The sequence below is a fragment of the Canis lupus genome, chromosome 1 (genome assembly GCF_048164855.1).
Source record: "Canis lupus baileyi chromosome 1, mCanLup2.hap1, whole genome shotgun sequence".
NCBI lineage: Eukaryota > Metazoa > Chordata > Mammalia > Carnivora > Canidae > Canis > Canis lupus.
The window spans coordinates 111,271,322-111,297,393 of NC_132838.1; the positions used below are offsets into that span (position 1 = coordinate 111,271,322).

General features: G+C 46.3%; 1 protein-coding gene across 4 annotated transcripts in view; it reads left to right on the forward strand.

Annotated features, from left to right (window-relative positions):
- Positions 1 to 25,346, forward strand: part of CEACAM20 (CEA cell adhesion molecule 20) — a 79,610-nt gene extending 54,264 nt beyond the window's left edge. The window contains exons 1-13 of one of the 4 annotated variants that reach the window (XM_072774926.1): positions 2,225 to 2,395; positions 2,978 to 3,342; positions 7,050 to 7,127; positions 7,720 to 7,998; positions 8,441 to 8,722; positions 9,998 to 10,276; positions 13,142 to 13,420; positions 15,666 to 15,780; positions 15,990 to 16,075; positions 16,881 to 16,942; positions 17,308 to 17,343; positions 17,847 to 17,969; positions 23,153 to 25,344. In XM_072774926.1, the coding sequence (XP_072631027.1) occupies positions 7,064 to 7,127; positions 7,720 to 7,998; positions 8,441 to 8,722; positions 9,998 to 10,276; positions 13,142 to 13,420; positions 15,666 to 15,780; positions 15,990 to 16,075; positions 16,881 to 16,942; positions 17,308 to 17,343; positions 17,847 to 17,969; positions 23,153 to 23,206 (1,659 nt within the window). In that variant the 5' untranslated portion in view covers positions 2,225 to 2,395; positions 2,978 to 3,342; positions 7,050 to 7,063 and the 3' untranslated portion in view covers positions 23,207 to 25,344. Of the gene's footprint in view, positions 1 to 2,224; positions 2,396 to 2,977; positions 3,343 to 6,707; positions 6,906 to 7,049; positions 7,128 to 7,719; positions 7,999 to 8,440; positions 8,723 to 9,997; positions 10,277 to 13,141; positions 13,421 to 15,665; positions 15,781 to 15,989; positions 16,076 to 16,880; positions 16,943 to 17,307; positions 17,344 to 17,846; positions 17,970 to 23,152 lie in introns of those variants that run through there. The other 3 variants (XM_072774935.1, XM_072774943.1, XM_072774948.1) reach the window with 3 other exon arrangements.
- Positions 25,347 to 26,072: the final 726 nt, after the last annotated feature.

A 26,072-nucleotide genomic window follows, 5' to 3' on the forward strand; every position in this document is an offset into this window, starting at 1 on the left:
GGGGGGCACTTGATGGGATGAGCACTGGGTGTTATTCTATATGTTGGCAAATAAAATAAACTCAAAGCTTTAAAGATTAAAAAAAAAAAAAGAAATTTATAGTCATGGCAACAAGTATGGTATAGTGGCCCTGGTGGTGCAGAATGATGTGTGTGTGTGTGTGTGTGTGTGTGTGTGTGTGTGTGTGTGTAGAGGTTCTCCATTATAGATTTTTCCAATCATGGTTTGAGATACTAGGATTGCATTGCCTGGGTCCTTGTATACGATATCCTTTCTCTTCTCATTTATACTTCTCCTGCTTTTCCTACACTGTGGGCACAAAAAGTCAGTGGTACAAAATTGAATGTGCCAGGTGCTCCAAGAAGACTCAGCTCTATGACTGGAGAAAAACTTCACTCTTCCCTCTGGGCCTCAGTTTCTCCATAGAGAATAGAATGGAACTAGACAGAAATGTCTTTTTAAATGGAGTAATAATATTGAGTAGATTCCTTCTCAAAGTAAGTTTCACAAGTTTTACTATCTTCTAAGACAAAGGACACAAGCCACCATAAACTCCCAAGTTTCTAAAAGATCAGGGTTCTGATCTTAAGGTAAGCAGTTCAAAGGAACATTTCCAATGGTGACTGAACAGGGTACCAAGTGGGAGGCATTCAGCTGCAAAAACCATAATTGTTACTTTACAAGGTGCCCCAGGCTTATTTCATGGCTCAGTGAAATCTTTCTGTCCATCCCTCCATCCTTAGTTTGTTGAATATCCTCTCCAGTGTTCTACCTCACGGTCCCAAGATGGCTGCCTCAATTCTAGATATCCAGCCCTCGCATCACATGATGGTGGTAAGCAGAAAAGATGCCCACATCCGGATCTATGAATATGTTACAAATCTGTAAGTATGTTGTGTTACATAGCAAGAGAAACTTTGCAGATGTAATTAGGGTTACATATTTAAAGATAGGCAGGTAGCCTGGATTATCCACATGGGCCCCGTGGAGCACAGCCGAGCAAAGCAGAGAACTTTTTCCAGGTGGAAACAGTAGAGAGCTATGGCAGAAAGAAAAGCCAGAGAAATTCCAGGCATGAGAGAGATTTCTCGTGCATTGCTGGCCTTGAGATGCAGGTCTCTCATGCAAGGACTAAGGGAGAGGCTTCCGGAGTCAAGGGTGGCCCACAGCTGGGAAGGGGGAGCTCAGTCTTAAAACTCCAAGCAGTTGGGTTCATCCTGTCAAGTGCCCCCCTCTATTTCTATAGTTTTAAATTGCCAAGTTTGTGGTGATTTGTTATGATCAGCAATAGGGAACTCACAGTTATTTAAGTATAGGAAGCAGGGAATAGTTCTTTGGAACCCTGGCTCCATTTTTTTCCCTAGGAATTAATTCCTAGGAGCCTCCAGACACTTTCTTGATTCACCTTGTCACTTCCTTCAAGTTGTTGCCTGAGACTCGGTGAGTCTCCCAATGTTGTCCTAGGTTCTGCATTCCTGCTTGTCACTCTGACCTCTTGCCCTGATCCCTCATACCATGCACCACTTTCTAACATCATAGATAATTCAGTTATTTTATCACGTATCCTTCTTATTGTCTCTCCCCTCTGCCCATTCTTGCATAAAGAATGATTTTTTTAAATAGGTTTTATTTATTTGAGAGAAAGCACACAAGCAGGAGGAGCAGCAGACCCAGAAACAGACTCCTGGCTGAGCAGGGAGGCCAAAGTGGGGCTCGATCCCAGGACCCCAGAATCATGACCTGAGCTGAAGGCAGATGCTCAATCACTGATCCATCCAGGCACTCCAAAACGTGGTTTCTTTAAGGGCAGAGGTTCGTACTTGTTTCACTAGCTGATGTGCTCTAAGCGCCTAAAACAGGGCCTGGCACATACTAGGGCCAAATATATCTTTTCTGTGTGAAGGTGGGAGGCAGCCATAGAGAGGCAGTATGAGTTGGGAGGTCAGTGGAGGCCACACATGGAAAGATACAGCCTTGAACCAGCCTGCATATGGCTGCTAGGTGAGGGTGTGGGGAGCAGAAGGGCCCTGGGTTTATTTTCACCTGTCAGAAACAAAGTGGAAGTTGTACCTACAGGGCAGGGCCCAGGAAATTCCTCTTTGTTGTTGAGGCATGAAAACAGAACCTGCCATGGGGAGGGTGGGTAGGGGATTTTGGGAGAGAAAACCCTGCTCCCATATGAAGGAGATTTGAGAAGTCCACTCCAGCAGCGGCTCTGCCTACTTTGGGTGGGGTAGAGGGGAGGGAGAGGAGAGAGTCTCAGGATGCAAGCAGAACTGAGAAGAGCAATCAAGGGAAATCTGGTGGAGGAGTGAGAAGACCGAGAAGACCGAGAAATCCTGGGAAGAACAGGACGGATAGATGGAGGCCTTGAATACTGGCTCACGTGCACCAGGTACGCCTAGCACAGGAACCACACAGACAGTGGGAGTGTGCTGGGGTGATCATCTGGGTGTACAGAGGAGATGAGGCTGGAGGCAGCCAGAAACCACATTAGGACCTTGGGAGGCAGGAGAGATGGAGGTTAAGAGCCAGGTAGAACAGAACCTGGGGCCTGATAGGCCTTATGACTTTAGGCAAGTCATCTCCTCTCCGTGGGCTTCAGTGGTCTTAACATGAGACAGAATAATAATGTCCCTAACTTACTTGACTTTTCATTTTTCCACAGTTTGTATTACTTCCTGATATTCCACTTAACTTATTTATTATGCTTATTGCTTATCATCTCTCTGGGCACTGGAACCGGGTTTTCCATCCATTTTGTCCTGAGCACCCAGGGCAGCCCAGGAGGTGCTCAGGACATGCGTGTTGAAAGGCTGAGTGAGTGTGTACTTCCTCACAGGAGCTGCTGTCACAACAGTCACCACACCTAGTGGAGACTCACTCGTACTGAATGTTTACTCTGTGCCAGGCACTGTTCCAGGCACCTTCCCAGCATTAAATCATTTCAAGCTCACAAATGTCGTGTTTGTCCCAGTCTGCAGATGGGGCATGGAAGCTCATAGGGGTGACGTAACTTTCCCGACAAACCACAGCTGGGGCGTGGATCACTCAGACAGGAGCCTACCGCTCATGGCCCTGGAGCCTCTGAAGTGGCAAAACCATCCCCACCCCCTCTAACAGCTGAGGAAAATGGTCACAAGGGAGGTGAATTGACATGCCCATGGCTGCACGGTTGGCAAGGATTGGAACCTCTGCAGGTTGTCTCCAGAGCCAGTCTGCTCAACCTCATGTGTCCCTGGAGCAGATACTTGGTGGCTCTGCCTGTGGCAAGAATGAGACCCAGATGAGCAACTAGCCGAGGCAGCTGGGTGACCAAGCTCTCCCTCCAGTGATGTCAAGGTACCTCTCTTGCTTTAGGTAATCATTTCAGAGTTTTCTCAGCCTTACCTGAACCACCCACCCCCTCACTTCCTCTGTTCTAGAGCCACCTGAACTTCCTTCTGTGTCTCAAACTCAGCAATTTCCCACATGCCACCCCCTCTGCCTACCAGACTCTCGCCTGACCCACTCCTGCATCTTCTAGGTCTCAGGCTTGATGTCCTCTCCTCCAGGAGTCCTCCCTGACCTCCAGGCTGGTCAGGCTCCTCCTTTGGGCCTCCCCAGCATGCTAAGTTGGCACTGACTGGGGACAGGTCTGTCTACCCTACAAGACTGTGAGCTCGTGCTGGCAGGCCTGGAGATGTCTTGGTCACTACTGTGTTCCCAGTGCTACTAAGCACAGGTTTCAGCACAGAATAGGAATTCAGGAAATGTTTGTAAATGAATGAGGGAGGGAGGGAGGGAATGAATGAATGAATGAATGAATGAATACATGGATTGATGGTTGTTAATGGTTGTTTCCTAACCCCATTGATTATAGTAAATCTTCGTCTGGGTGCTCCCAAAGACCAACAGCTTGTCTTGCCCAAAGGGAATAATAATAATAATAATAATAATAATAATAATAATAATAATAATAAAAGCAATTCTCCTATATTGAACCTTTACTGTGTTTTCAAGTCTCAGCTCAGATGTCTACTCTTCCAGGAAGCCCTCCCTGTCTCTTGTCCCCAGGCTGGGTCAAGCACCCCCTAGGGTTCTCCCAACCCAGCTCACTCTGTGCTTCCTGCTTTTTGTTTATGACCAGTATCCTTTCAGCTCACTTAATATTTCCAAACTGCTTACAGTGAGCCTGGCACTGAGTCTGATTTTATTAAGCTCTCAACAACCGGGAGCCACCATTATTGTTTTGTTATCATTACTATTGACTATCATTATCTCTGTTCCTGTCCACTTAACTCTAACATTCTGTGGTTGTCCCTCCCTGGCACCTCTTCTCCCTGAATTGTTTCTGCATCCTGGCAAAGAGCTTACAAGGAGGGAGACATAATTCTCGAGGGGACTCAGAGCCAAAAGGCAGGGATTTCTTTATCCTTCTCCACCCTGGTGGAAACCCCAGATTCCTAGGGCTCTTGTTCTGTGTGCTGGACAGAGGAAGGAAAGAGAGCCCTGGGGTGAGGGGTGGGGAGGTAGGTCCAAAGTTCCTCCCTGCCACTGCCACCACCACCCCTGTCTGTCCTGGGAGCCACTGTCATCAAAGTGAGTTTGCAGCAGGGCAGAGGGGAAGAAGAGGGAGCTGAAGGGATAGAGCTGGAGTGAAGACAGTGTCTGTGTGTGCAAGCCAGGGCACGCTGGTCAGGTGCCAGGACCCATGGGGCTCGCTGACTTGTGGGGCCACCACTGGGTGGGAATCCTGCTTGCAGGTGAGTGCGCTGTTCCCTTCAGAGGGTGTGGGGATGGTGTGTGTGCGTGTGTGTGTGTGTGTGTATGTGCGTGCGCACACGCACATGCACATACACAAAAGAGACACAGAGACACAGAGACATTAAGATCAGAGAAATAAAAACAAATACAAAAGCGATCGACAAAGGTAGAGACCAGAGATAATGACATATATACAGAGAGAGGTGGATTTGGAACCACAGAACCGGAGACCTAGAGAGAAATAGGGGGACAGAGAGGCAGAGAGTGGAAATGACAGAAGAAGAGGTAGCCCAGGGAAGAACAGGGAGGGTCAGAAGAGAAGGAGTGAAATGACAGCCAAAGGGACAGCAAGAAAAGTATACAGACATACAGAGAAATAGATTTGGGGAAGTCGTTGGGGGAGGGGGGGGTTGGAGGGAAAGAGCTGGAACATAACACAGACAGGTGGAGGGAGGATGTGCCAGTCCCAAGTGGCCAGGTCACACCTCAATCAGGACAGTGGATGGATGAGAAATTGATGCTTAGGGTCTCTGAGCAAAAGGAAGAAATGAGACTATTTTGATAAGAAAAGCATTTTGGGGCAAAGAAATGATTTTGCAATGGGTAGTGTGCAAAATTCAGCCTTGCTTTGCTGTGTGGCCCTGAGACTTGGCTCCTTCCCCTGGCTGACCCTGGCAGGCCACAGGAGCTCCGGAGTCCCCTGAGGGGCTGCCAGTTATCACCTTCTCTGCAGAATTTGCTTCCCTCCTGTGCACACAAGGCAGGACCCTGTGGGGAGGAGGCAGGAGGGAAGGGGTTAGGTAAAGGCTCTCTGCAGAGGGAGGTTTCAGATGCATGTGATGAGGTGCACCGCACCATTGATGCTTTCACTCGTGGTCTTTCTCTTATCCTTATGACAGTCATATGAGGTGGAAACTATTATTACTCCATTTTACAGATGGGGAAATTGAGACTCTCAAAGAGGACATCACTTGCCAAAAAATAAAATGATAAAATTGGGATTCACATGCAGGCTTTGAGCCTGTGGATTTAACTTCTAGTGCTATTGCAGGCAGAAAATACAAACATGGAAATAATTATAATAGTGACTGAGCACTTAACTATGAACTGTTTTAAACATGTCACACCTGGAATATCTCATCAAGCCCCATAGCAACCCGATGAACTAAGTTCTCTTTTCCCCATTTTGCTGGTGAAGAAAGTGAGGCTTGCACATAGAGAGCCCCCTTGCCTGTGATCAGAGCCAGGAAACATTAGACTCAATATTTGTTTCCGAATATCCGGGGAGCCCATGCCCTTAACCACTGACTGAGCAGGGAATGGGGCAGGACTCAGGCCAGATTGGGGTCCAGTTAGGGCTGGAGAGAAACATGGCTGTCAGCCTCTGTGAATTGGGCTGACGGGAGGGGTGGGGGGTGTCAATGTCAGCTGCATATGATCATGGCAGCGGGGGTTGGGGGAGTCCCCACTCATGCCCACAGTCTCTTCAAGCCTCCACAAATGTAGAATGGACAGATGGAAAACCAACAATTTCTGCTATCTTGTTCCCTTTCTGCCCGAGGGCAAGTCTGCGGAAGTACCAAAGGTTAATTTCCCCCACCAGAGATAATAGAAGTTCCCATTAATCAGGGATAAGCTCTGTGCCCATCCCTGGGCTGACAGGAGGAATTATTATTTTTAAGATTTTATTTATTTATTCATGACAGACACAGAGAGGCAAAGACACAAGCAGAGGGAGAAGCAGGCTCTCTGTAGATTGCTGATGCAGGACTCAATCCCAGGACCCTGGGATCAATCACCGAGCCACCCAGGTGTCCCTGACAGGAGGAATTATGTGGTGTGAGGAACACAGTCTTTAGGGGCTGGCAGTTCAGGTTCAAGTTTGGCTTCTGCCGCTTACTATAATGGTTTTGGAAAGTGACTCCTCCTGTCTGAGCACATCTCTTCCCTCTTGAGGAATGAGGAGACTGATTATGTATCTCCTCTAGGGTGAGAATCATTGGAGACAGCACAGTGACCCTCAGGGGCCCAATTCCAGCTTCCCAGTATTCATTACCCCAACACAACAACCCTGGGGTACAGGTGATAGACACTATGTCCATTCTACAGCTGGACAGATTGAGGTTCAAGAAGATTAAAAACATGCCACAAGTCACATGGTGAGTGAGTAGTGGCTAGGAGTCCAGCTTGTCGGGGTGAAGTGCCACATCCATGACCTAGACCCCCTTATATTTATGGAGACCATAACTGGACCTCCAACACACCTCTTCCTCCCTAAATGCCTCTTCCCTCTTCCCCACCAGCCTTACTTTTGACCATGTGGAGTCTACCAGCTGCAGCCCAACTCACCCTTGATACCAACCCATTTACCACCACCCAAGGTGAGAAGGATGCTGTTCCATCTATGTCTGGGACCCCCTGGGCAACTCAGACTCATGGCAGATTCATAGATGTGGACACAGAAAACAAAGCTATCCTTCTGATCCCTGCCTTCATACCTAAATCACCATTAGGATTCCATACTCGAAGTTCCAACGAGACCAATCAGATTGGCCCAGCCAGGGTCTGGCAACAACTGGTTGGTCAAATCAAGTGTACTGGGGCAGGTGTAGAGGGGTGGACTGTGGCTAGCATGGTTGTGGGTGGGAAAGGTTGGCTAAGAAGTAGGCACTGGGATCTGGCTGGCATCCCTGTTACAAAGGTGATTCTCCTTAAAAGCTGATATTAATTGACCCATTGTCTTATCCCAGATCCTTCTGCTTTATTTGTACAATCCCTTTTAATGAAGACTCAGAGAGAGGAAATAAGTTGCCCATGACCACACTTAAAATGAGCAGTAGATCTAGCATTTGAGCCCAGGCATTGAGCTCGTGTGTCTTCTGGCAATTCCAATCCATCCTTGACTCTCTGGGTCTCTCTGTGGCTACATTTTTCTTGGTCCTCCTCTGTCTCCTTATCTCTCTTTCTGTGCAGGACTGCTGGCCAAGCCCACCATTTCAATCAGCCAAAACACTGCCACAGAGCAGATGGAACAGGTGACCTTCTACTGTTACACCAAGGATGCCAATGTTACCATCCAGTGGTTCTTCAAAGATGTCCCCCTGGTGTTCCATGAACGCATGCAGCTGTCCACGGATGGCAAGAACCTCACTATCCTCACTGTGCAACGGGAGGACTCTGGGATTTACAAATGTGAAGCTCAGGGTTTCCTCCATGTCCACAGGAGTGATCCCACCTTCCTGACTGTGAACTGTGAGTCCCTTTCCATTCTCCCCAGCCCTTCACTGACACCCCCTTCTTGGTGATTTCATTCAGTCTCACAGCTTTAGAAACCATCCAATGTGGACTTGTCTACCCTTGGACTCCAGACGTATAACTGTTTGATGTCTCTACTTGGATACTACCGGAAACATCCAAGTTAAGATATCTAAAACTAAGTCACCTTCAGATGTCTTGTCTGGCAGGGGCAAGGAAAGAGCATTTGCTGGTATGCTTTAGGTGTGTCTTAAATCCCGCTTTACCTACAGATAAGGCTGACATTTAATTTCCATTAGACTCCTGTCTCTCCTTTGTAGTTGATCCAGAGCTTGGGTATGGAGAAGAGAAATACTAATATTTATTGACTCCTGAGCTCTCCGTAAGAGAGCCATTGCTGATGTGATTGTTACTGCTATGATTGTTCTTGTCTTCCCAGATGGTCCTGACCCATTTGAAATCAAGTTGGAGTCTGGCATATCCAGCGGGGAGGTGGTTGAGGTGATAGAGGGTTCCACTGTGACCCTCTCGGTGGACACACGGTCTCATCCACCTCCTGACTATTCCTGGTTTCTCCTCAACAACTCTCTCCCATCTTCCTCGATGAGAACATTTACCATCCAGGCTGTGTCCAAGGAGCATGAAGGCATGTACAGGTGTTTGGTGTCCAACATTGCCACCCACCTGCTCCGCCTGAGTGCTCTTGAAGTCCGAGTCCTTGGTAAGCCTCTTTTTCCTGTTTCCTTTGTTCCTCTGAGAGTCAGAGCTACACCAGTATCCCAGAGGTTGAGAACACAGAAGAGTGGGGATTTCCTCTGTGGCTGGTGACAGCATAGGTCTCTGACCACAGGGAAGGGCCTGGCTCCTGGCTTGGCACATCTTCCACAAGACCTTGTTGGCTGTCTATGGGTTGTCCATTCTTTGGTTCTCTGAAACTTGGTAGGGGGGTTGATTCTCTCTACATACAAACACTAACACAGTATTCACACATCTCAACACGTGAGTAGTAACCACATATGCACAGCACATTCACACACCTGTACAACACACACAAGACACACATAATTCATGTACAACTAATACACATAACACACAACACAACCAACATACAACATGCATGCAAGGCACATGCACACAACAGATACATATAACATGTACACAACAGATACATACAACACACAGAGAACATAACACGTCATAGACCTACATCACATGCTCACACTGTATAGACAACCCCCTAACACATACATGCAATACACTCACACATACACACAACACATATACTACACACAGGAGATACTCACACATAAAACACAGACATACTATCTCACATGTGATACATATGCAACAAACAATACCACAAACACACCACACACTCTCACGTAAAACATATACACCCACAACATATAACATACATACAACATATAACATAACACACACATCACAGTCACTCAAGATCCTCACATACAACACAGAAAATGCACCACATACTCTACATTCAGTACCCTCAGCACATGTACACAACTGACACATTACACATACTCAGTGTATATATACTATACACACAACGCAGTCATACACACAGCATGTAGAACACCATACAACACATATGTATAACACACACAATACCACACACAACATACTCTCACATGCAGAGAATATATACATACAATGCACACTCACAAAGTGAATATGAACAATACCTCATAGTCACAAAACATATACACAGACACACACACAAACTTACACACAAAACATGCCCATATTCCACACACTCACTGTACACAGAAAGCCCATAACATACTCACATTATTGCCACACAGCACACACTCATACCTCCCATTAATGTAGTCATAGGCAAAGTACACACACACACACACACACACACCACCCACAATATATAACATAGATCCCTGGAAAGCCCTATGGGGCCCACCTGGGCAAGAGACTGGGGAAGAGTTCCTGACCCCTACCCTATGTCTCTGTGTGTTTCCAGAAATGCTGACTGAGCCTCACATTGTGCCCCCAACCCTGAATCTCGTGGAAAATGCCAGCTCTGTGACCCTGACCTGCCAGACCTCCCACAAGGAGGCTGGAGTCCTGTGGTTCCTGAGGGGCCAGGCCCTCCTGCCCAACAAACACCTGGTGCTGTCGGCCAACAACAGGAGCCTGGTAATCCATGGCCTCCGGAGAGACGACACGGGACCCTATGAGTGTGAGGTCTGGAATTGGGGCAGCCGGGCACGAAGCAAGGCCGTAAGGCTCACCATCAGCTGTGAGTCACCCAAGCTGCACCTTGTCCTCCTCTTTCCCTCCTTCCTTCCCTCCCTTCCTTCCAGCCATTCATCCCACAATTACTGAACACTGGTTCTGTGCCAGGCACGTCTGGGCATGGAACAAGACAAATCACCTGCCCATGTGGGGCTTACCTTCTAGTGGGGAGACACACCCTAAACAGTTAAGGGAGAGACATGGTGTGTTGGGCGGGGCTGAGGAGAACCATAAGGCAGCATGGGGGCAGGGGAAGCTGGGAGGGGAAGGTGCTACTGTCTTAGGTGGAGTCATCAGGGAGGCCTCCCTGAGGAGGTGGTGTTCATGCAGAACTGCATAGGCAGATAAGGGAAGAGAGTGCCAGGGGGAGGGAGCAGCATGTGGAGTGGGTGGTGAGCAGTGGGCACAGGGACCCAAGGAGGCTGAGGCAACTAGACAGGCGAATTAGGGAGAGGACAGAACAGAAGAGGTCAAGAGGTAAAAGGGTGGGGACAAATTCCATTAGCCATGGTGAAGGCACTGGGAGCAACAGAAGGTTCTAGGGGGAAGGAGGAGAGGATTAGGTTTTCACAGGATATCCTGGGCCCTGTCTGTGGGGTGGAAGCTGGGGAGACAGAAGTGGTTTAGAAAGTGTTGTGATTGTTCAGGTCCTTGGAGAGGCGGACCCCAAGGCAGAATTAAAGGGATGAGACATGCAAGGATTTTAGTAGGAGGGATGCTCCTGTGCAAAAAAGTAGGGAGAAGGCCTTGGAAGGCTGGGGGAACCAGTGACCGAGATGCTTATCCCACCCTGAGCAAGCAGGAGAGAGGGAGGGAGAGAAGGTTGGATGGAAGCGTGGAGCCCCACCATGCAGTCTGAGAAACATCATCAAGACTATCAGAAAGCCTTGTATCTCCCAGGAAGGAGCCTGCCTCTGTTTCCCCAATACACTCAGGTACAGGTAGAGGGTAGCCCGTGGGAGGGACAGCAGTGGATTTTAGGGCACAGAGGCTGGGCACTTGGGTTATTGAAACTCCTGCTGTGAGAAGTCTGTGAGGTGCTTTCTCCGGGTGGCCACAGTTGTCCGTCAGGGAAATGAGGAGTGATCAGACCATGGATGCATTTTGAATATAGAACTCAGGATTTGCTGCTGTTGACACAAGTGAAAGAGAAAGGGACTGACTCCAAAGTTGTTTTTTTGTTTGTTTATTTGTTTGTTTGTTTGCCTGAGCTATTCAAACAGTGTAGTGGCCACAAACTGAAGTGAAGAAGAGGCACCTGCAGGGAGAAAAAGCACATACTGAGTATGTGTATGTGTATGTGTATGTGTATGTGTGTTAAGTAATGGGGCATATGGAGGCTTACGTACCCTACTGCTCTCTTCTTCACTTCCCACTTCAGTCATAAAACCAAAAACTGTTCTTTTGCTCATCTCTGCTGAGCAAATGTGGGGTGCTTGATAAGTTGTAGCCATGACTTTTGGAGCTCACAGCCTACTTGGGATGAGGAGGTCGATAATCAGGCAAAGAAAAAAAAATACAGTGTCAAGAGTGCTGCCACGGGATGACAGGATTTGGGGAACCCAAAGGAAGCCCCCACCAGTCTGGGAGATGTGGGGAGGCTCATCGTGAGAGGTGGTCTCTACCATGAGATCCATAGGACAAGGAAGCTAGGTAGAGCAGACTCAGGGAAGAGCATTCCAGAGAAGGAAGAGAATGTGTGAAGGCTCTAAAGTAAGAGGCAGCATGATAAAGATGGAACATCTGAGTGGGATCTTATTTCTGAATTGAGACTGGAGGGGGTGGAGGGTTGTGGAGAGGTGAGAGGTGGGGCTGGAAGGATCTGTAAGGGCAAGATTGTGAATGAGCTCATCAGCTGCAGCCTTTGTCCGAAGGGCATTAGGGAGCCATGGAGGGCTCCGAGCAGGGGAGGGATAGTGTCAAGTTTGTACTTCGGGAGCCCCTCTGGCCGCTGTGTGGAGGATTTGACACCCGGATGGGAAGACCCTGAGGGATCCTGGTGGCCATGGGATTCTGATGGGGAGAATATCAAAGGATGCCTAGCAGGCAATGAGGGCAGGATTTTCCTCCTTTCCCTGAGTCCCAACTCTTTGCATCCTTCTTTCCAGCAGTTCATGTTAATTTAAATAAGACAAAGCCTCAACTCTTAGTTTGCATGAGAAACTCAACAGCCATTTTGCTTGTTTCTTTCACTGTGTGGGAGGAGAGCCAGGTGCCAGGAATCTCCTTCTGGCTTCAGGAAGGAAATTTGCAAGTATCTGACCTTGGAGAACAAGGGGATGTACATTTAAATATCCCAACAGGGCTATTTGCTCAATTCACTAAAAAAGTCCATCAGAATGGTGAAGTTTTTGGAAATGTAGGGCTATGTTCACAAGCCACAGCAACAGTTTGGGAAGCCTGGATGCATTATGAGGCTCCGTGGTGAGAGTTCGCTTTTGCAAGGGTAGGGGGTTTTGTTTTTTATTTTGATGTTGTTTTCCTTTGGGTTTGTCTGGTCCACATCGTGGACTACAGTCTGCCTGTGTGGCACCTAAGGAGGAAAAGAGAACATCTCTCTCGAGACTCGTTTTCTTTTTTTTTTTTTTTTTTTTTTATTGGTGTTCAATTTACTAACATACAGAATAACACCCAGTGCCCGTCACCCATTCACTCCCACCCCCCGCCCTCCTCCCCTTCTACCACCCCTAGTTCGTTTTCAAAGGCATCAGAAGAGCCAGGCTACAACCTAAAGTTCTGTTAGACTCAAGAAGGGGTGGGGATGGAGATGGGGGGAAGGGGGTAAAACTTCCAGTGTGGAAGCAGACTGGGCAGTAAGGGAAACCTCACCAGCAGAGAGTGGGTGCATGATGTTTGGCTTTGCACACAGATGGCCCTGATCAAGTGGACATCACCAGAGGGGCAGCATCTGGGGCGGTCAGCACTGTCAAGGCAGAGCTCAACTCTAGCCTGACCCTGTACTGTCAGGCAGAGTCTCAGCCAGGCGCTGAGTTTCAATGGACCCTTGAACACTCCACCACTGTGTATATGGGGCAGCAGTTAATCATCGGGACCCTGACCTGGGAACACCAGGGTGTCTACAACTGCATGGCCTCCAACCCACTGACCCAGCTGGCCCGCTCTGCCTCGGTCCTGGTCACAGTGGTAGGTGAGTCCCTTAGTGCCTTTTCCACTGGGGCTCAGGTGGCTTTTCCTAATGCCGGCCTCACTATCTAGTCTTCTAGTATGATGAGTGTACTGCATGGAGCTGCTGAATCCCAGTCCTTAATGCTCGGGAACTAGAACATCTGCATCCTAGCTGCGTGCCCCAGAAAACCCTCCAGGCTGCTCTGAGCTTCAGTTTTCTTACCTGGAAATGGGAGTTGTAATGCCTTCCCTTCTAGAGTTGTTTAGAAGTATAGTAAGTCAGGGAGATAGTCAATGAGCAAAGGAGTGAACTGGTAGGAATTATATTAATTATAGGAACTATATATATATATTTAAAGATTTTATTTATTTGAGAGAGAGGGAGAGTGAGCAAGTGCAAGCAGGGGAGGAACAAAGGGAGAGGGAAAAGCCGACTTTCCACTGAGCAGGGAGCCAGATGTGAAGCTTGATCCCAGGACCCTGAGATCATGACCTGAGCTGAAGGCAGATGCTTAACTCACTGAGCCACTCAGGTGCCCCTAACTATAGGAATTATATTAATAATAACTGGATGTGACTGGCAGTGAGTCCCTGTATTTCTGTCTTGAGTTCCTGAGAGGGCAACACAGTATCACTATTAGCCAGAGTCTGTATCCCAGTTCTGATGCTTATTAGCTGTATGACATGGGGTATGCTGCTTAACCTCTCTGGACCTCCAACTCCTTGTGGGTAAAACAAACATAATAATTGTGCTTAGATCATAGGGTCGTTGAAAATTAACCAACATTTGTAAAGTTTTTATGGCAGTGCCTGGCATATTATGTTTATTAAACAAATGAAATTATTCTTAATTGAGCCTATTGCCAGATGCCTGAAATAAGCCTTTCCATACACAATATCAGCAAATGCTTTTTGATGCTCTCTACCAGCCAACTCTGAGGTGGGCCTGCTGGTATCTCTGTTGTGTAGGAGAGACTGAGCCCCATCCTACAGTTTGAAACCAGGCCGGCTGCCTCAGGACTCATGTTCTTAGTTATCACCAAGCGGAGGACCATATGTACCTTCCCAGACTACCTTATTTAATCCTCAAAACACTCTCTGGTCTTGTTAAGACCATTTGATGAATGGAGAAACAGAAGCTCAGGGGAGGGAGCAGTGAGTCCTGTTGATGGTCATGGGAATGTTATAGGATTTGAACGAGATCACATGTGAAGGGCTCTTGCAGCTTAGAGCTTGGTGGATGGCAGTTTCTGGCATCATCATCATTGGATCATACCATTGCCTTTCATCAAATACTGACTGTGTCAGGCACGGTGCTGGTTCTCCTACATGGGATCTCATTCAATCTCCTCAAAGCCTGTAGGGTTATGAATGGCTCTGCTTGTTTGACAGAGAAAGAAATGAGGGCTCAAAGAATGAAACTAAGAACCTCCAAAGCATCCTGGAAGCCCCCTCATGCCCCTCCAAAGCAGAGAGCCCCTTCCTCTTAACCCTGATCCTCATGGCTGCCTTCCCAAACCCTGTGGCTGGACTTTACCCCTTTGAGAAGGCTTCTGGGCAGAAGCTGGATGGGCAAACACAGGCCCACGTTAATGATTACAGCTGCCATTTATTAATCAATCACCTGTAGTATGCCCGGCATGAGCATTCACGATTTCATTTCATCTTCACATCATCACTGTGCAGTGAGTACCATTTCCTTCACTTTGCAGATGAGGAAATGAGACTCAGAAGGATGTCACTTGTCCATGGTCACAGGGCCCCAGAAAGTTAAAGGTGACTCAGGTATGAAAATGAGGGGGAAAATAGCGGAAAGCCAGGTTTCTGATTTTCAAAGCCCTTTCCTCTGAAGGCCATATTTGATCCATTATCTTAAACAGTATTGTCATCCCACCAACATTTACTGATCACTTTCCGTGGGCCTAAGTATTGTCCTACCTTGAACATGTTGAACATTCCATATTTTGAACATGAATACTCTTATATTGAATCTTTTTAGCAACCACTGACACTATTATCCCTTTTTACAGAGGAGACAACTGAAGCACAGAGAGGTTAAGTAGCATGGTCAAGGTCACACAGCTGAGATGTGAATAAGCCATTTGGCTCTAAAAATTATGCTATTAATATGACAAAATGCTGCCTCCCAGTGACTGGAAAACAAGTGTTCATCAAGTGGCACTAGAGATAAAACCACAGCTTGGGAAGGGGAGGGGGGCAGGCACGAGGGTGTCAGACCAGGGTCCCAATTCTTTCTCCTTGCCCAGGTCCCAGGTCTTCCCTGTCTGCAAGAGTCATTGTTGGCATTGCCCTCGGGATCCTGATTTTCATTGCCCTGACTGCAGGCCTGGGCTATTTCCTCTACAACAGAAATGCCAAACGGTAAAGCTGGGAATGGGGTAGGGGACATGGTGGCCTGCAGGGGGCCTGCCTGGCTGAAGAGTTGCTGACCATGGTGCTGAGCTGTGTTAGTAGCAACTGGGGAACTCAGGGGGATTGGGACATTGCCCAATAATGGACATGGGTTATGGGTAGCACCTGCAAAGATGGTGAGGTCTGGGGGCAGAAGAATGAGGGACTTGGGGTTTCAGGTTCTCAAGGAAAAAAGCAGAGGACCCCGTCCAGGAGGCAGCAACACCCAGCTCTGCGGAGGAGCCCTGTGCAGAGTCCTGTTCTAGTAAGTGACTTCATGGCTGATACCCAGGGCAGCGGTGGAGGCTAGAGAATAGGCTGGTACTGGGAGCCCGGACTTCTGCTCCCAGCTCTGCCACTAGTGATCATGGATGAGATTGGAGCCAAGAACTTGGAGGAGTTCTGCTCTTCCAACATCCACAGCATAAATGGGCATTTGTTACCCTTCTCTCCTTCCTCAATCTCAGAAAATTTTGCTAATTGATCGCTGTAGGCAGAGAGAATCAATTGCAACACTCATCCCTGCTGAACCCAAACTCACCTTTATAACCCATCTCAACACAGTGCTTCATGCACCCTCTACTGATGGGTGGGAGCTGACTAAAGGCAAAATGAAACACCTTTGACATCTCTGGGCTAAGATTCTGGAAGGATGGACCCCACAAAATGGAAGCCCTAGAGACTGTCCAATCCAGCTCAGGTTTACAGAGAGGAAATCCATGCCCAAGAAGGATAAAGGATAAATCCACTCTACAGAGAACCCAATGACACAGATAGCAATAGGTCTTAGATTTCTGTCCTCATCCATCTCATCAAACAGCCTTATCTAACCCAGAACTAGATTTCCAGGGCATTTCTAGGTCAAGCTCACCAGAGATGTGATGGAGAGTCCTGGGGAAGGAAAAAGGGAGGGAGGGAGAGAGGGAGGGAGGGAGGGAGGGAGGTAAGGAGGGAGGGAGGGAGGAAGGAAGGAAGGAAGGAAGGTAGGCAGGCAGGCAGACAACGAAAACAACCCCTTCCCTTACATCTCTTCCTGATACCAGCCCTGGGCTGTCATTCCATTTCTCTAGATTGGCCAAAGGCCATGTATGCCAATTTACCTGAACCTCAAGGACAAGTTGGAGTCAAAGAGGTGAGCAATGCTCCAGAGGGACCCTCCCTGCTCCCCTGAGAATCTGGCCCTTCCCCAGTGCAGCAGGGCTGTTCCAGTCCCACCTCTGGGGTTGGGAAGTGAGGCATATTCTCTTGAGAATACCCAGTGCTAGCTTGAGTTTCTCTGCATTTCCTCCCCTGCCTCCTCTGGGAATCCACAAGACCCTCTCTGGCTTTCCATCTCTTTTTGTCTTGCCTTTCAACATGACAATGCCTAGCCTTGAGCTCCTCTAGGAGTCAGAAGGGATGTAAGGGGCCTCTGAGACCAAAGCTGTTTCTGAGAATTGCTGGGAACGGTCCCCATCCCAAGCCCTGTGACCTCTTTATCACTTTCTTTTTTCCCAGATGCTGCCACCAGATCCCCTAGAGCAATTTTATGAGGTAGGTTGGCACTGCTGGGTTTGACTTTAAAAAGCTGCAGTGAGAATACAATCTGAGAATTTTGTATTTGACAAGTCTGAGGAACCATCCTGTGTAACTCTTTATTGTGCATTGCAAGGCTAGGGAAGGGGGGGACAGTGGCCCAAGGCCTCAGAGGCAGCTCGACCAGATTCTGGGTCCCTGGCTCCTGCTGTGATTTCTTTTACCTCCGGGGCTCTGAATTGGATTGCAAATGAGATAGCAGTAGCCTAGCACATGCTGAGGTGCAAAGGAAATTTTGGAGTAGAGATTGCCAAGGTAGCCAGGTGAAAAGACAGAGTTCTAGGTCAGGGCCAGGGCCCTAGGTCCTAAACTTACATCTATTTCTGATTCTTTGTAAGAACCTGGTGAAACCTATTCCTCTCTGAGGTCGCTGAAGAGTGCAAGTTGGCACTTTCTAGACATGGTGATTTTAAGGCAATCTGTGCCCGTGATCCCTAACTGATCTCTCCATTTGCTTGTAGAAGGATCCACCATCAACAGCCTCTGGATACTATTGCCATGGCCCCAGAAAACCATCTTCCACAGTTGCATTGGATCCACTGGTCCCCACTCTACCAAAAGGAAACACAGAGTCAGACTATGAGGTACTTTTATGCCACCCTGAATCTTTGAACAGGTGGAGAGCTGTCACCAATCTGCCTCTCCTCTTTGCTGAGAAGTCTGTAGGATAAGCTACCAAGAGCATTTTCCCTTCACTGTTTTTCAGTTCCATTCCACTCATTTCCATCCTATCATGTTCTAGTTCATTTCATTCTATTCCTTTCCAGTCCCCTTGATTTTTACTCCAGCCCATGTTTCCCTCACATTTATTTTCATCTTACCTGTTAGGAGGTGCAGGAGGAGCAGGAACATATCCCCCAGATTGAGCAGGCACTCTGAGGCCATAAAACAAAGCAGATGCTTGCTTACATTACAGTTTACAGAGAGTTTCATTCAGAATAACTTACTGACTGGGGGAAATCAGGTGGATGATGATCAAGAAGGAGTGCAGCAATTCTCCACAAGATCCCAGTCTTAGTCCACAGATTTTAGAGGGTGAAGGCAAGGTGTCTAACGTGTACCAGACCTCTTGCCACCAACTGTGCTCCAGAAGGGTGGAGGTGGGGAAGAAATTGTATCATCATCTCTACCAGTTATCTAAACAAGCGTAGGCAAGACCAAAACAAGCCTTCCCACATTCGGTCGTGGCATACCCTAACCTGCAAGGTGCCTGAAACACGTAGCCCCAAGAAAGGTCGTCTTGCAGATGTGGACAAGGTGGAGTCAGTACTGTGGGCACTCCTACATCACTCATTTCCTTTCTACCCATTTTACTTTACTCCTCCACCCTTTTTATTTGAGAGGGAGAGCAACTGAGAGAGAGCAAGTGTGCACACGAGAGAGCATGAGGTAGGGGAGGGGAAGAAGGAGAATATCTCCAGCAGACATCCATCCCCACTGCAGAGTCTGATGTGGGTCTCAATCTCATGACCCTTAGATTGTGACCTGATCGGAAACTAAAAGTTGGGTGCTTAACCCACTGAGCCACCCAGGCGCCCAACTTTACTCCATTTCTTTCCCACTTTATCCAACCATTTGCTTGCCATTCTATTTACTTCCATTCTCTTCCATCTTTCTGCATGCCATTTCTTTTGTTTCTTTTCATAAAATTCCTTGTTTTCCTCTTATTTCATGCCATTCCATTCCTCTCCATCTCTTCTTTATGTCTCTTCTATTCTTTCCCATTGCTTTCTATTGCATTTTCCTCATTTTTATTTTTTCCCTCTAACTCCACTGGGTTCATGCCTTCTACATTCTGCAGCCTTCTCTTCCATTTCTGTCCATTCTGTTTCCATCCCAACCTTCTGTGTCATTTCTATTCTCTTTCTTTTCATCCCTGTTCTTCCCCACTCATATATTTAGTCCATCCTACAATTCTAGCTCCCACCATCACCTTTTCTTTCTTTCTCTCTCTCTTTCTTTCTTTCTTTCTTTCTTTCTTTCTTTCTTTCTTTCTTTCTTTCTTTCTTTCTTTCTTTCTTTCTTTCTTTCTTTCTTTCTTTCCTTCCTTCCTTCCTTCCTTCCTTCCTTCCTTCCTTCCTTCCTCCTCCCTCCCTCCCTCCCTCCCTCCCTTCCTTTTTTTTAAAAAAGATTTTATTTATTTATTTATTTATTTATGATATATAGAGAGGAAACATGAGTGGGGGAAGGGGCAGAGGGAGAGGGTGAAGTAGGCTCCCCACTGAGCAGGGAGCCTGATATGGGGCCCAATCCCAGGGTCCTGAACCACAGGCAGATGCTCAACCAACTGAGTCACTCAGGTGCCCTCATCCTGCTCCTTTCTGTTCAATCTCCCTATTTACACGGTGCCATGTACCTGGCTTTCATTTCATTCTAGCACATTCCCCTTCTTCTCCTTCCATACAGTATTTTTGTACTCTCTTCCTTTTCCTTCCACTTCTTTCCTCCTTCTCCCTCCATTTCCTTTCCCCTATGCCTTCCTCTGCTGCTCAATTCTATTCACTGTTTCCCATTTCCATCTACTCTGTCCTCTTCCATCCCTTCTCCACTCTTCTCCATTGGATCCTATTCCATGCTCCCGTTGTCCTCTCCCATCACACTCCCTTCCAGCAGCTCATACTACTTTCCTTACCATTTAGCTTCCTGATTTCAGGTCCTCTCCTTCTGTTCCTTCCCATCTCCTTTCCCCCCAAGACACACCATTGCACGAGCTCCATTCTATGCCATCTTCTCATTCTAGATTCCACAGCACTCCAATTTTGTTGCTGTATTGCCATTCCTAAATTCCCAGTTTCCCTTATCATATTACATTTTTGTCACTTGTCTTCCATTCTTTTCCTCTCTTCAGATGCCTTCCCTTGCTACTCTGGTCCATTCAGTTCTTATCCTATGCTCCATGTCATTCTTCTCCTTTCCACACCAGCTTATTTTACTCCATTCTTTTCCTTTTCATTCTTTTCAACTATAATTTTTATACTTATTTTAAAAAGATTTTATTTATTTATTTATTTATTTATTTATTTGAGAGAGAGAGAGAGAGAGAGAGAGAGACTGTGAGAGTGATCACGAGCTAGGGGGAGGCAGAGGGAAAGGGAGAAGCAGACTCCCCACTGAGTAGGGAGCCCAATGTGTGGCTCAATCCTGGGACCCCAGGATCATGACCTAAGCCAAAGGCACCCACTAAGCCCACAGGCACCCACAAAGCCAACCCACTAAGCCACCCAGGCACCCCTGATTTTCTATTTATTCCATTTCTTTCATTTACATTTTTTGGATGCGATGCCATTTATTTCACTCGACTCCCTGACATCAATTTCCATTCCATTCCATTTCTCACTATTCCCATCCCTTTCAGTGCATTGATAACCATCTATCCTCTTTAATTTGTTTTCTTTTCTTTCTAATCTTTAATTTTTTTTCATATTTACCTCTCTACATTTCTCCCATGGAGGATTTGAGACAATTGACAGCAAACTTATATACCACACTATATAATGGTGCTTAATTACAAATAGGAACCACAATTAGGAAAATACTTTAAATAAGAGCAGGAAGTTAAGGTATGTATAAGAAAGTAAACATGCTGGACCTACAGAGTATCTGTCCCTATATTTCTCATTTGTCTTTGACTTCCCTAATAGCCAATTTTTTTTTTAAAAAGCATCATCAGTTTTATCACCCAAAAAGAAGAAAATTATTAGCTCATTTGGGCAATTGAGAAGCAGAGCTTCCCATTGAAAGTTCAGGTGATGGCTTCCTGGTTTTAAGGATTAGTGAAATTATCTCAGATGACTCAAGTGATAACATCTATATTCAGGACTAACCAGATTACTCCATGTTCAGAGATGGACTTTAGACAGTATCCTCTGAAGGAGTCAGTGACTAATCAGACTTTTTAGGAGGCAAAAGAGGGAGGCCAGAACGGATTTGGAAAAAAGAAACTTCAGGGACACAGAACTCCAATTTTTTTGTGTCTGAAGTGCTGCCTAGCAGTGGAGTGACAGATGCATTCCCTGTTATTTCAGAGGGTAGACCAATTACTGTGGAGGGTAGATTGGAGGGTGCCAGGCTTTAGTCTAATTGACAGATGAATCCCTCTCAAAAGATGTAAATGTCTTATGTATCATAGTCAGGGATTTTAAACATTATCTTTTTTTTTTTTTTTAAGTAGGCTCCATACCCAATGTGGGGCTTGAACTCATGACCCCAAGATCGAGAGCCACATGCTCTACCAACTAAGCCAGCCAGGTACCCCCATAGTCAGAGACTTCAGTAAAAAGACAAACCCTCCGAAAGTAATTAAGAGAACACTGGGGAATCTCAGATAACTCAATTTCAGAAATTACCTGTGGTCGTACAAGGACTGGAATGTTATCAGGAAGCTTTTCTCTCTTATATGGTTGCTCATATTTGCTAAGCAAGGAACTTGCCCCATTGTTCTTAGTCCAGATTGAGTTCCTGTGCAAGCTTCCTGGTCACTACTCCTCTATAACTTCAGATTACGTATAACAACACCCTCTATTACTACTTTAGAGTTTCCAGGTTCAAATTCTACAGAGGAGAATCAGACTGGCTCAGGCCATTGTACAGATTGTGTTGAGGCTTGCCAGCTCTTCAGTCAGCTTAGCACCAGTACAGCTAGTCGTTTAGGCCCCTCTCTTCATCAGGGTCCATGGAGGAGAGCTGCATTTGTTCCCTTCCATCAGTAAAGCAAAAGCTCTTCCTAGAAGTCTCACTCACTGAAACTCTTCTTATGTCTCCTTGGCCAGAATTCTGCCACATGGTATATTCCTTGTTGCAAAGAAGGTCGAGAGGGTGAGGTGTTACGCTTCCTAGTCTTGTCAGTGGAAGTAGGCAAGGGATAAGATATGGGGAAGAGTGTTGGGTCAGCAAACTCAACATCTGCTCTATTCTGGAGGGTTGAGAAGGAGCAAACCATGCAAAGCGTCTGGAGTGGAGTACTCCAAGTTGAGGGGCATTAAGTGAAAAGGTTCTGAAGTGGGTATATTATAATCTGTTGCTGCACAACAAAGTACCACAAATTTGGCAGCTTAAAATAGTATATGTTATTATGTCAAAGTTTCCATCAGGAGTCCACGCACTGCTTAGATGGGCCTTTTGCCAGGCTATAATCGAGATGTTGGCCTGGGCTCAGATCTCATCTGAGGTTTGACTGGGGAAGGATCTACTTCCAAGCTCATGTGGTTATTGGCAGCCTTAAGTTGGCTTCAATTGGCAGCCTAACAGACATCTTGCAGGCTGTCCTAACAAGGGCCTCGATTTCTTACTGTCTAACAAGGCAGCTAGCTGGAGGCTGCCCTTGTCCTTTGCCATTGGCTCTCTCCATAGGCAGCTCACAACATTGCATCTTGCTTTTTCAAAGCCAAGACAGAAGTTGTGATCTTATGTAACAGAATCAGTACATGCAATCATGCACATCTTGTCATTTTGCCATATTCTGCTGGATAGGTGCCAGTGACAGATCTTGCCCTCAAGGGAAGAGGATGACATAAAGGCATGAATACCAGGAGGTGAGGAGTATGAAGGACACTTTAGAATCTGTCCTCCATGGTAGGGAAGTATATCAGCCATTATAGGAACACAAAGGGGCCAGCATGACTGAAGTGCAGTGAGATAGGAAGAAGATCTTTGGAATTTCCAAGATGGAGGACAGTGCCAGAGTATCTGGGCCTTGGACTAAATATAGCAAGTAGGCCAGGAAGGCCTTCCCAGAAAATGGAACTCATTTTTTCTCTTTGTGTAACAGGTGCTTGTGAATCCAGAACAGAACATTTACTGCCAGATCAACCCCTCAGTCTAACAGAAGCAGATTTCCTTCAGAAATCCTAGAAAAATCACGCTCAATCAGATATTCAATGAAATGTATTGGGTTCCTATTGTATTCCAGCCATTGACTTTGTAGATCTTGTGATATTCTGTTTTAATGTGTTTTTCAAGCTCCAGACCCTAGCTCCTGCCAAAATCTTGGGCTTTTGACTCATGTTTCTTTAAAAGCAATACAAACAGGGAGAAAGTGACCCAGAACTGAGTGCAAAGGTTTAAAACCTAGCAGTTGGTGATGCTATAGCTGTATCATGAGGATGAGCAAACACTGGTGATGGACACGTCAGGTGGGTTGGGAAAATGTAGTGTGAGCCAGCCAGAGATGAGCAGGGGATGTATTCAGGGGCCAGTCTTTCAAATAATGGCAGAGGAGAAGAACAAGGGGCTATTAAGAGATGATTACAGGAAAAAATCAGAATGAAGCAAGAAGCCTGGGGAGGAGCAGATGCAAGATGCTTAGAGTCCCTAGGGCTTTGGGGGTAGAAGTGGTGAGAATCAGACTTGGTGAAGAGAGAGTGAGGAGTGAAGGGTGACTCTCAGGTTTCTGGGAGTCACCTTGGATGACTGCAAGCCACTTTCTGAGGCAGTAATGAGGGAGGAGCACATTTCAGATAGGGAAGGAAAATCAAGAATTTGTCTTAGGCAAATCAAAAATAGATTGGAGAATAAAACAGGCAACTGTTCATAAAAGTCTGGATAGATCAGGGTAGGAGATACACATCTGAGAGTTGTCAGTGGGATTTAAAGTTATGGGGCTGTAGGATATCCTGTGTCAGGGCTTTCCAAGACCAGCCTCAGGCTCAATGATTTGCTGGAAAGATTCATAGGACCCAGAAGTGGTTATACTCATGGTTATGGCTTATTATAGCAAAAACATAGAGAATAAAATCGGCATAGGGAAAAGGTGCATGGGGTGAAATCTGAAGGACACCATGTACAAACTTCCAAGTGTCTTTGCTCAGTAGAGTCACAGGGGAATTCCCCCAACAATGATGTGTGATAACAGTTGTGAAGGGTTGCCAACCCACTTGTGAAGGGTTGCCAACCCAGAAAGCTCACCCTGAACCTGAGTGTCCAGGGTTTTTATAGGAGGTCAGTTACATGGGCATATACTGTAGGATTGACCTGTCACTGAAGCTCTAGGCCCTTACAGAAGGGAAGTTGGTGTTCACCATAGATCACATTGTATAAATTAAGGACAAGCTGGGATAGCATGGCTCAAGGCCTCAGGCCTGCAAAAACCCTTTATCAGAACATTAGAAGACCTTAGTTCCTAGAAGCCAACCAAGAGCCAGTCATGGAAAAAGGCCTTTCTTGGGTTTGAATGCCCCAGGCCTATTGAGTTAACCCTTTTCCCTACAGATTGCAAAGAGAATGGATAAAGACAGAAAAGAGAAGGGCTGATAATTAAGCCATGGGTCCCTCCAATGTTTATAGTTTGAGAAGAGGATTGAGCAAAGGACAAGACTGTCTTTTATTTCCCCCACTGCCAAGAACCTGCCACACCCCAGTATCGGAGGGACAGGTTATACTCCCCCTCTAGTGACTCTTGCCTTTATCTTCTAACATTTAGAGCAAATGGATTAATGACCTCCTTGTTTCTCAGTATGTGTTGAGCCCTCACCCAAATCGTGGCCAACAGAACCTCCATATTAAACTTGGCTCCTACCCAATCCCCAAACAGCTGATAGAGAAGCCTCTGGGTTCGATGGGCGTCTTCTAGAATGAGTTCCTGTACCTCACAGTAAAGTAAAACTTACTATGTTGTTCATTTTGAAAGGAGAAAAAAAATAGCAAACAAAAGACAGAGTCAGTTTTAAATTCTATTTTACTAATGCTTTAATGTCTGAATTATCTTAAATTTAAAAAAATTGAAAAAATACAGTAAAAGAAGATGAGACAATGGTCAAAGCATCCCATCATGATTTTGTCACTTTTACATACTGAATCTGTAGATCATTCTGCAAGATTTGACATCTTCACAATACAGCTTGTGGCATGGAGATTCTGTTATATCTGTCATTGGGGTTTTGAAGGTTTCTTCTTATGCTTCCTTTGTTTTCATTATTATGAATAAATATAAACTTTCCGGTCTTGTTTGCAAACTTAATATTGCTTATAAAGAGGAAAGATATGCGGGCAAGGGGCAATATAATGTAAAAGGAGCATGAACTCTATCCCAGCTCTGCCCTCACACTACAATCCAGGGTAAGTTATTAAACACTTCTGGGTCTCAATTTCATCTTCTGTAAAAGGAAGTAACAGTCCAACCTTGTATGAATTGCTATGAGGACTAAGTGAGAAACATTTATAAGGACCTTAGAGCAGTCCCTGGCACAGAGTGGTACATAAACGTTTCCCATTATTGTTTTCATATTTGATGCCTTTCTAGCCTCTCTTGAATGTTCATTTCTTTTAGTTAATTCTCTTGGGTCTTGAGGTTTGTAGTAGTATCTGCTAATCATAGTAATTTTGCATTCTCTGTGCCCAACGGTTATGACGCATATCTTTTTTTTTTTTTTTTTGAGAGTGTGCTAGTGGGTGGGAAGGGGCAGAAGGAGAGAGAGGATCTTAAGCAGGCTCCATGCCCGGTGTGGAGCCCGACATGGGGCTTGATCCCATGACCCTGAGATTGAGACCTGATCAAGAGTCAGATGCTCAACTGATTGAGCCACTTAAGGGTCCCATGATTCATATCTGTTTTGTAATGAAGTTTTATTTTTAAAACCAGTCCCTATCTTTAGAACACATAAGGAAACACTTACAGATGAAGTGGAGTAATGTGTAGGATTTGCTTCAAAATGACTGGGGGAGGAGTAAAGTGGAAAGCAAAGGTGGGGCTA